Below are 10,834 nucleotides of genomic sequence, written 5' to 3' on the forward strand. Positions count from 1 at the left end.
CGCCGAGACATAAGTCCTCTCATCCTGGAGATGTTCTTCAGGGGACAGAAGGCTGACTTTGTGACTGTCTTAATGTGGCTCTGAAGGTTCAGGTCAGAGTCCATCACTACTCCCAGGTTTCCCAGGTTAAAGTTTAATTCCAACCGCTGATTATTCATCTTAATTTGAAATGTTTATTTTGAGAACTAGTCTTCATTGCATGATTGATCATTGCAAATTAAGATTCTGTTGCTATGGTTACACACCATAACAAAATAGCAAAGTATGAAAAATATTGCTAATAAATCTGTCAAACTACAAACCATCCAAAACAGGAAGGAACAAAAAGGAACTTCAGCATAATAGTTGGAGAAACAGTAGCTTCTGAAGACTATGAGTGAGAGAAAACATTTTTCTTTAAGACAAAATATCAATTTCTATTCATCATAATTACAAAGCTGTATATGACTTATGCCGATATTCACTTTGCTATTTTTATTCTACAACTTTGACAAACAGAAAAAAAAAACTGCAGCAGGCAACATTTAGCTACAATTGCATAGGTGGGTCCGTTTAAATTAATTACACTCAAGGTAAGACATTTTAATTTTGTAGGTAAGATGCAAACTATGCCCACTCATTTCTGTAAACAATGTCACAAAAATTAGTGGGCAAGATACAAATACATTTTTAAAAATGTGTGGAAAAAGTCTGGCATTTTAATATGCCAAAGTCATTATTATATAAATTCATTACAAAAAGTGGAATATTTCAAGACTTTCTTTCTTGCAATTTTGATGGCTGTGGCTTACGGAGAAGGAAAACAAAGAATTATATAGCTCAGTAAATTTTAATTTTTACACGAGGATGTCTTAAACAGAAATACCAAGGTTCATTTTCATGCAGTCAATTCGTGGCCGGGTCTCCTCTTGCATGAATTACTGCATCAGTGCGCAGTTGAGTAGAGGCAATCAGTCTGTGGCCCTGTGCAGGTGCAATCGAAGCCCAGACTATTTTGGTAGCTGCCTTCATGTAATCTTTCTCCTGATAACGGTCCATAGATTTTCCACGGGGTTCAGGTCTGTGGAGTTTGCTGGCCAATCCAGAACAGGAACATTGTGGTCATTTAACCAGCTTTTGGTACCACTGGTCATGTGACTGGTGACTCAAGCCTCAGTCCACTTCTTATGAAGCTTCCCTAAATTCTTGAATGGATTTTGTTTCACTAGCCTCTCAAAGATGTGATTATTCCTGTTGCTCCCTTTTTTACTCCCACTCAACTTTCCATAAATACACTTAAATAAAACACCCTATTGACAAGCAGCTTCTTTAGCAGTGACCTTTTCAGATTAATCAGTTAATTAGATGATTATTGTGTGACACAATGTTTACAACATGTAACTTTTCCACAATATTCTACTTGACTGAGAGACTGTCATCTGGGTTTTCATGATCTAAAAGCTATAATCATCAAAATTTCAACAAATAAAGGCTTAAAATATTTCACTGTAGGTGTAACAAATCTTTATAAGTTTCACATTCTGAAATGTTTTTCACATTATTAGATTTTTTTAGATGTACCTGCATTTAATGTCCTGCTTAATAATGAATATAGTTTTACATTCATTACACTTCACAGACAGACCTTTCCTTTTAAGAGAACTGTTTAGTGATGAAAAGCTGAGCCCAACTTTTCTGGCTGTTTTGATATTCCCCTCATAGTTTAAGAGCATTATGAAATTTACAATATTACACCTGCTCACCTTGGTGTGTTTACTGAAACAGCTAATGCGCATGGGTTCTCATGTGTCGGGATAAATTTCCTCGTTCGCTGAAACTTCTTCCACAGATCACACACAACAGCGGCTTCTCTCCTGTGTGACTTCTCATGTGCCGGGTCAGCGAAATCTGCAGGGTGAAGCTTTTTCCACAAGTCAAACAGGAGAAAGGCCTCTCGCCGGTGTGAGTTCTCATATGAACGGTCAGATGAGTTCTTTGGCCAAAGCTTTTTCCACAGGTCACACACGAGAAAGGCTTTTCACCAGTGTGAGTTCTCACGTGACGCGTCAACGCAATTCTCATGGTAAAGCTTTTTCCACAAGTCAAACAGGAGAAAGGCCTCTCGCCTGTGTGAGTTCTCATATGAACAGTCAAATGATACCTCTGACCAAATTTTTTTCCACAGGTCACGCAGGAAAACGGCTTCTCACCGGTGTGTGTTCTCACATGCTTAGTCAAATTGCTCCGAGTAAAAAGTTTACCACAAACTTTACAAGAACACAGATTGTTATTCAGGTGTGCTTTCTTCTGTCTTATAACTTTTGGGTTGTCTAGATCACCGCTGCAACCTCTGATTTTCTGACACCATTTTTTCTGCTTCAGTTCTTCCTCTCTAGCTCTGCTTGATCCTGATTCTTCATGGTGGCTTCTTTCCTGGTCAGAAGAGATCTGGACGGTGTCTTGGTTCCAGTTTGGTTCTGGGCTCAACAAAGAGACATCTGGTTCCCGGTTCTCTCCTTCTTCATCAATAGGACTCACTATAATGATATCAAACTCCTGCTTGAGTTCAAGCTGCTCTTTCTCCAGACTGATGCAACATTCATCCTCCTCTACTTTGATCTGTGCTAGTTCTGGTTCCTCTTTTATCTGGGGAGATTCTGGTTCATCCTGTTCCTGTTGGCCCAAACTGGAGTTCTTGTCCTGGTTGCAGAGCTGCTGGTCAGTAATAACCTCCTCCTTCTTCCAGACAAAATGCTCTGGGAGGTCTAAAATAGCAAACAGGTAGAAATGCTGATTAACATGGTTATGAGGAAAAAAAACCAGGTGATTTTCACGTTTTTATATAACTCCAGATATTTTGGAAAGCAGTGGTCATACGATTCCAATAAATAGTACCAATCATCAGCAGGTTGTTTTGAGTTACTATAATTTGATCACGCCAGTCGACTGATCCAGAAAGTGATCAAAACAAAACAAAAAAAGTTCACTTTCTTTTGTTTTTGAAAAGTGAAGAAAAGAGACACTTCTTCATCAACTATCAGTCAATATATCAACATAACTCAAAAATATATTGTGAGTTCTGATGGGCCTTTGTTATTTGTCACAACATTGATCCATGAATTTGTTTTAACTTAATTATTAGTCACAACATTAATTTATGAATCTGATAACTGAAATCAAGGTAATGGTCAATTAAATAATACTTCCTCAATCTTAGCTGCATTACGGAAATGTTTTAGTAAACTGTCAGAAGAGCCAACAGAAACAAACTACTGATTCATTTCAGTAGTTTGTTTCATTCATTCATTTCAGCAGCGGTCATACGAAAGGCTCCTCAGCCGTTCTCATTACAGGGGATAAACTCATAATGACCAGGGTAAAATCCCAAAGCTTTTACTCAAACTGGTTTTATTCTTTTAAACTCATTCACACACTTCTGAAAATATGACTCCTCTGTTTTCTGAAAATAAAAGGGTCATATCTTTAGATTTTTATCAGAAACATTCATGTTATTAAAATTCACTAGACTGATTTAATCAGACTGTTTCAATTATTTCACCCATAAAGTCCCTCAAACCAGACTGTTCTGCATCTCTGTGATCAGCATTTCTTTGCTTTGATGGTTCATACCTATTCTCTGTAGATCTATTTGGGGTTTCCAGCAGATTTCCAGCAGTCTCCGCTGACGATCCAGCTGGGCCTCGTACTCGACGATGGTTTTATCAAACTCTGTGAATATTTCTTCAGCAGCAGCGGTCAGTCGCTCCCTGATAAAGTCTCTCAGAGACTGAGATGAAGACATTGTTGGTGTGGAAACTCAAATATTCAGCTCATAAGACACAGTAGAAATAAGCTAACTGTGCTAACAGACACAGAAAATCTGTTACCAAGAATGAAACCTGTTGACTCATTATCGCCACCTGCTGGAGGGATGCATTTAAGATAAGGTAAAGTGATTTTATTTATATAACACATTTTCACCAACAAGGCAATTCAAAATGCTTTACATGAATTAGAACGAAATACAAACAAAATAACAAAACAAAGGAAAAAGCAAAAGAAAAAAAGTAAAAAAACCACATATTAGTTTGTTCCTCCTATTTAAGAATAAGTGGATTTTTTTTGTTTTGTATGTCTGCTTTTGGCGGCTGACAGGACGCCCCGCACCGCTTCCCTGTTCTCCGACTGTGACAGCTGCTGACAGACTGCATGGGGGTAAAACAGATCACTGTACCAATATTTAAAATAAAGACAAGTGTGACTTCAAACCACTTTTATTAGCAATAACTTGGATACAATTTCAAGTTTCTCACAGCTGGTCTCAAGGTCCATCAAAGGTCTACAATCATCATCATCAGATTTATTACTGTCAAGCAGATCACTGCCCTCTTCAGAAACTGTAACCATAAAGGCAGAAGCAGTGGATTGTTCCATGTATTATAATTGTAATACTTATTGTACTGTTACAATAAGTACAATGTAAAATATGCAAATGTTAGATGTCACAATATCCACCCTTAAACGGAGACAAATCCGAGGCATGGAAGTATGTTGTCGAACAAAAATGTAATGCTTGAGATACTATGTGAGGGATTTACCCCTTTCCTAACAGGTGTTGATTTTGTACTTCTGTATTCTAATTTATCTGGTAAATGTATTTTTTGTTTGGAGGTAGTAACTTGCTTTATTTAATATTTTTGTTTTAATCATTCTCTCTCCTCTTTGAGGTCATCTGGTTACGTGTTGCCATGGAAGCGCGCCCATGACCAGTGCTGACAAGGACCTGGTGTTTTCAATAAGCCTCACTGGGAAAATCCATTGTTTGAGAGGGAGGGGAGTTTTCGAATTTTTTCGCATAAAGAAAAAATTCAGAGCTCTACAATTTCTGGATTCTGTCTGATTTCTGATCGCAACACTCTTCCATCTTAGCTGCATTACAGACTTATGTCTTAACACTGAAAATTACTTCATCCCAGGGAAAGTTTTTCCACAGTTCTTGATGAGAACGACCTCTCATTTGTGTCTTTTTATGTGACTAGTTAACTGAGTTTTTTGAATGAACCTTTTTCCACATGTCGTACACAAGTGAGGCTTGTGGCCCGAGTGAATTTTATTGTGCCGAGATAAATTTCCACTATTGTTGAAGCGTCTTCCACAGATCTTACATGACAAAGCCTTCTCACCTGTGTGAGTTTGAATGTGACTGGTCAATTGAGATTTTTGAATAAATGCTTTTCCACACACCACACACAAATGAGGCCTGTGGCCTGAGTGAATTTTTTCGTGCCGAGATAAATTTGTGCCACTTTTAAACCGTTTTCCACAGATCTTACATGAAAACGGTCTCTGATCTGTGTGTGTTTGCATGTGACACAATAACTGATTTTTTTGAATAAACCGTTTTCCACATGTTACACATAAATGAGGTTTGTCCCCTGAGTGAATTTTTTTGTGCTGAGATAAATTTGCAGCATGTCTAAAGCCTTTTCCACACGTCACGCACAAAAAAGGCCTCTCACCGGTGTGAGTTGTCGTGTGAGAAACTTCACCATCCCACAAATTCTCCTTCATCTGCCTTTTCTTCTGTTTCTCTACTTTTGGCTTGTCTACAATGTCTCTGATTTTCTGACGCCCTTTAATTTGTCTCAGTTTAGCATCTGTACTTGATCCGGAGTCTTCATTGTCACTTCTTCCCTGGTTTTGGTTCACATTGTCAGAAGAGAACTGGACGACGAGCTGGTCGAAGTTTGGTACAGTTTGTCTGAGGTTTCTCTCGTCATAGTCAGGATTTTCTATGAAGGTATCAGTCTCTTGTTTCAGTTCAAACGGTTCAATCTGTATCTGTGGAAGTTCTGGTTCATCTTGTTCCTTTTTTACAAAGAGTGGGTCCAGATCACAGGGGTTCTGATGCATCTGCTCAAGTCCTGGATCTTCCTGGTTCTCTCCTAGAGGTTTTGTTTCCTTTTGGTCCAAATTAGAATGACTCTCCTGCTCATTGAACAGATGTGAAATGTCTGGAGAGGCAACAAAAGAAAAGTGACGATAAATGTGATTATAAGAAATAACACTTCACATTTCTAATTTATGCATTTAAAATGTTTTGGACGTTATTTAATCTTCTTTAGTGTTACAGTTTTATATTTGGTCCTTTATAAAAGATGAATCTGCTAATGTTTAGAACTAACAATTGTAATCATTTCTCTTCTGAAAAGCATTTTTATAAATGTACATACTTCTGACTGTCGAAGTCTCAACGTGTTTGGAAACAGGTTTTAGACTGCTCTGCCCATAATACCAGAAGAAATACTTGAAGAAAAACTTACATTTGTCAGACGCGTAGTGAGTTTGGATTTGATTCATGGATTATTCACCTATTTTGATCAGGGATGGATTTTAACGTGTTGGGGCAGCTACACAATAAAAACGTCTGCTCTGGTTTGAAAAATATTTAGACTCCTGAAACCTGAGCTGGACGTTTTACTCTAAAATAATTGTTCAAATAATTGTTCAAACCTTGTGATTTGTGACAGTCTTATAAAGGCCGATTTCAGTGCTTATTTTAAACCAGTTAAAATATATTTTTTTTCTTTACAAGTTCAAATAAGACAACCTGTATGTCTGTGATCAGTAAAGCAACATCAGTTCCTCTGGTGGTTCATACCTATTCTCTGCAGGTCTATTCTGGGTTTCCAGCAGATTTCCAGCAGTCTCCGCTGACGATCCAGCTCTTCCTCGTACTGAACGATGGTTTTATCAAACTCTGTGAATATTTCTTCAGCTGCTGCGGTCAGTCGCTCCCTGATAAGCTCTCTCAAAGACGTAGATGAAGACATTGTTGCTGCAGAAACACAAATATTCAACCCGGAAGACACGACAGAGGAAAGCTAACTCTGCTAACAGACGCAGAAAGTCTTCTTCTTGGACTTTGTGGCGGCTGGGAAGCAACGGTTTTGGTTCATTACCGCCACCTATTGGAATGAAGTGTGGGTAACGATGGTAAATATGTACAAAATACATTTATAACTGTCTTTTAATAAGTAATATCTTCTCTTCTAATAAGAGAAGATATTGAATGCCTTCTCAAGATTGCAGAGCAGGGTTGTATCCAGGAAGTTTCTAAAGAGAGATAAATGGGGACCAGCAATGACCTGGGAGTGTCACAAAAATAACCAAGATAGGAAGCAGGACTGGAATAAATTGTATGAGTTACTCAACATGAAGGTCAAAGATTGAGATTAATATAAAGCACACATTCTGAAGCTATTTTTTAATTTTCTCTTCTGATTATAAAAATATAATCAATATAAGATTTTCTCATGGAGGGTGATTGAGATTACATTTTTCTGAGCAGTGAGTCTCTGAACCTCGTGGTAGAAAATGTTTAGAATTGTACAAAAACTTGTACAATTCTGTTTAATACCTGTACAATTATTAAACAGATCATTGTAGCAATATTCACAACAAAGAAACAAGAGTGTCCTCAAACCAGTTTTATTAGCAATGAATACTTGAATTACATTTCAAACTGTAGAAAATTACTGTCAAGCTTTTAACTAGAGATATGACAAACAGAAGTGGACCCCAAATTCCTCACAGATGGTCTCACAGTCCTGTTCATCAAAGGCTGACAATCATCTTCATCAGATGTATTACTTTCAGGCAGAACGTTGTCCTCTTCAGAAACAGTAACCATAAAGGCAGAAGCGGTAGCTTGCTGCATGTATACAACCTTTAAGTGAAATGTTTAAAGTACAGTACAAAACATGAAAATGTTAGACGTCACAATATCCAGTTTTGTTTTTTCTATTGGAGTTTTATAACCTTTCAACACAACTCAAGCAACACCACAACAGCTCAGAGCCAGTGTGACCAACTGAACACAAACAAACCTGAGGCCTATGAGTATGTTGTCAGACAAAAATGTGCTGCCTGAGACACCTCAATGTTCCAACGTTTCCACAAACATTGTAAGTTACTACATCGACAGAAAGGTTTTCCACAGGTCTTAATGTGAACTGCCTCTCACTTGTGTGTTTCTATGTGAGTGGTTAACTGATAGTTTCGAAGAAATCCTCTTCCACATGTTGCACATGAATAAGGCCTGTGGCTTAAGTGATTTTTTTTGTGCCGAGATAAATTTCCACGACTTTTGAAGCGTTTTCCACAGACTTCACATGAGAACGCCTTCTCATCTGTATGAACTTGAATGTGACTCGTTAATTGATGTTTTACAGAAAACGTTTTTCCACACATCGGACACAAATGAGACTTAAGATTCGCGTGACTTTTAGTGTGCTTAGATAAATTTCCATTATTGCCAAAGCATAATCCACAGATCTCACAGGAGAGCCGTCTCTCATCTGTGTGTGTTGGCATGTGACGCATTAACTGAACTTTTCGAATGAACTGTTTTCCACATGTCGTACATGAATGAGGTTTGTTGCCCGAGTGAATTTTTTTGTGTCGAGATAAAGTTCCACTAGTGCTAAAGCCTTTCCCACATGTCGGACACAAATGAGACTTAAAGCTCGCATGACTTTTAGTGTGCTTAGATAAATTTCCACTATTATCGAAGCATTTTCCACAGAACTTGCATGAGAGCCGTCTCTCATCCGTGTGTGTTCGCATGTGACGCATTAAGTGAAAATTGTGAATGAACCGTTTTCCACATGTCATACATGAATGAGGTTTGTGGCCTGTGTGAATTTTTTTGTGTCGAGATAAAGTTCCACTAGTGCTAAAGCCTTTTCCACACGTTGCACACAAGAAAGGCCTCTTACTGGTCGGAGTTGTTGTACGAGAAACTTCACCATCCCATAAACTCTCCTTCATCTGTTTCTCTACTTTTGGTTTGTCTATATTGTCACAATTCCTTCTGATTTTCTGATGCCCTTTAATTTGTCTCAGTTTAGCATCTGTACTTGATCCGGAGTCTTCATTGTCGCTTCTTTCCTGGTTTTGGTTCACATTGTCAGAAGAGAACTGGACGACGAGCTGGTCCAAGTTTGGTACAGTTTGTCTGAGGTTTCTCTCGTCATAGTCAGGATTTTCTATGAAGGTATCAGTCTCTTGATTCATTTCAAACGGTTCAATCTGTATCTGTGGAAGTTCTGGTTCATCTGGTTCCTTTTTTACAAAGAGTGGGTCCAGATCACAGTGGTTCTGATGCATCTGCTCAAGTCCTGGATCTTCCTGGTTCTGTCCTAGAGGTTTTGTTTCCCCTTGGTCCAAATTAAAATGACTCTCCTGCTCATTGAACAGCTGTGAAAGGTCTGGAGAGGCAACAAAAGAAAAGTGATGACATATTATTACAAGAAAGAACACTTCACTTTTCTAATTTTATGCATTTAAAACGTTTTGGACATTATTTAACCCTCTTTAGTGTTATAGAAACACAGATCTTTGATATTTAGTCCTTTATAAAATATTAATCTACTAATTTTTTGAACTATTGATAATTATAAAATGCATCTGTCATTTTTCTTCTGGATAGCATTTATATGAATATATATATCTTCGCCGATCACCTGGATTGGCTGTTAATTTTTCGCTGTAGACACGAAGATCGTCCTACAAGAATCAAAGTCATTCATTAGTGTTTCAACATGTCCTACATTAACAGTGTAGAAAACACTGCAAGCAGAAAAACATCCATATGCTCTCGTTTTTGTTCCCTTGTTCCAATCAGTGAGGGTGTTCCATCCTGTGTCAGGAAACCTAGAAATTGAAGTGATTGTAAATGTTACAATATTATAAAATCAGGCCCCCTGCTCTGTGGAACAAAACCTGTAACCAAAATGGAGAAACCTCTGTCCCACAGAAGCACATTTCAACAGAAAGTTAGTAATACAACATCCAGCAAAAACATTTGACAATATTTCATAACACAATCTCATTAACCATCCACCAACACAAAAATCACAAGACAAACACATAACACGTAGTGAAACACAAATCACTTCTGCACAATCTCAGCACAACTCAGACACAGACAGACAAATAGACTGCAGCGCGTGGTGGAACATATAACGGCGGAAGACAGACACACAGCAATAGATCAACCCGCAGCCAAGCACGCACACAAACACAAAGAAACGTACAAAACACAGAAACACAGACGACGTCGTAGTTCAGCCAAGAAAAGACAGAAAAGAAAATGTCAGGCGCCGGCCAAAAGAATGTACGATGCATCTTTTAATCTTCCAACTTCATTTTTACAAATCTCTTTTATTCTCTTTCAACTTCAAAGTCCTTGAAGGTGATTCAACCTGCTTCAGTCCTTTTACTCCTGGCAACTCGATTCAGAGTCCCAGAGTAGGGTGATTCAACCCGTCAGTCCTATTAATCCCAAACCAGTCCAATTATGAGTCCACTGGAGATGAGCCATAATCTCCTGGCCGATTCAAGCCAATTCTAATTAATACACAGACACCCGAAATTCTTTTATTGAGGCACAGGCATGGATCCTGAGGGTAAAGAATTTAAAAGAAACCCAGCTTTAGGACAGAGGTAACGTAAACTCCTACTGCCTGGATCCGCTACGATCCCCTGTAATGTGTATTTTCTCTTCAAACTACAGACTCTTTGAGGAAGGATTTTATATACCGCTGCAGTTTCTAAATTCTGTGAGGCCGCACACACCAAGAGCAATCAGCGACGGTCCAACGACACAGCGCTTCAGACAACCAAAAAACAATTAAATAGTGTCTTACCACACCGAAGCGTCGGGCCAAAACGGATCAATCAGGACCAAACAGCCGCCCACCGAGATTCCAGACCCGGCACGAGCCCCCAAATGTTAAGGAAGAATTTCTAAAATAGTTAACTTTAGAAAAAAGTCTGGCTCTCTCTTCCT

The 10,834-nt window shown here is 38.5% G+C and overlaps 3 protein-coding genes across 5 annotated transcripts in view; all 3 read right to left on the bottom strand.

Moving 5' to 3' along the window:
- LOC103142945 (zinc finger protein 248-like) overlaps positions 1–3,937 on the bottom strand; it is a 21,260-nt gene extending 17,323 nt beyond the window's left edge. Inside the window, exons 1-3 of one of the 3 annotated variants that reach the window (XM_016674870.1) lie at positions 3,610–3,937; positions 1,743–2,744; positions 814–1,319 (exon numbers count right to left, since the gene is read on the bottom strand). In XM_016674870.1, coding sequence (XP_016530356.1) covers positions 1,765–2,744; positions 3,610–3,781 — 1,152 coding nt within the window. In that variant the 5' untranslated portion in view covers positions 3,782–3,937 and the 3' untranslated portion in view covers positions 814–1,319; positions 1,743–1,764. Of the gene's footprint in view, positions 1–813; positions 2,745–3,609 lie in introns of those variants that run through there. The other 2 variants (XM_007559269.2, XM_016674871.1) reach the window with 2 other exon arrangements.
- A 300-nt stretch (positions 3,938–4,237) lies between these two features.
- On the bottom strand, positions 4,238–6,962 carry LOC103142947 (zinc finger protein 1 homolog). The gene is made up of 2 exons (XM_007559270.2): positions 6,641–6,962; positions 4,238–5,993 (listed from the first exon to the last, which is right to left on the bottom strand). The coding sequence occupies exons 1-2, from the start codon at positions 6,810–6,812 to the stop codon at positions 4,993–4,995; spliced, it is 1,173 nt and encodes a 390-aa protein (XP_007559332.1). The 5' UTR covers positions 6,813–6,962; the 3' UTR covers positions 4,238–4,992.
- A 492-nt stretch (positions 6,963–7,454) lies between these two features.
- The window catches only part of LOC107836994 (gastrula zinc finger protein XlCGF8.2DB-like), a 5,040-nt gene continuing 1,660 nt past the window's right edge, over positions 7,455–10,834 (bottom strand). Inside the window, exons 2-3 of the mRNA XM_016674847.1 lie at positions 8,724–9,251; positions 7,455–8,471 (exon numbers count right to left, since the gene is read on the bottom strand). Of these exons, the coding sequence (XP_016530333.1) occupies positions 8,002–8,471; positions 8,724–9,251 (998 nt within the window). The 3' untranslated portion in view covers positions 7,455–8,001. The remainder of the gene's footprint in view (positions 8,472–8,723; positions 9,252–10,834) is intronic.

This window comes from Poecilia formosa, unplaced genomic scaffold, assembly GCF_000485575.1.
Source record: "Poecilia formosa unplaced genomic scaffold, Poecilia_formosa-5.1.2 Scaffold103, whole genome shotgun sequence".
Classification (NCBI taxonomy): Eukaryota; Metazoa; Chordata; class Actinopteri; order Cyprinodontiformes; family Poeciliidae; genus Poecilia; species Poecilia formosa.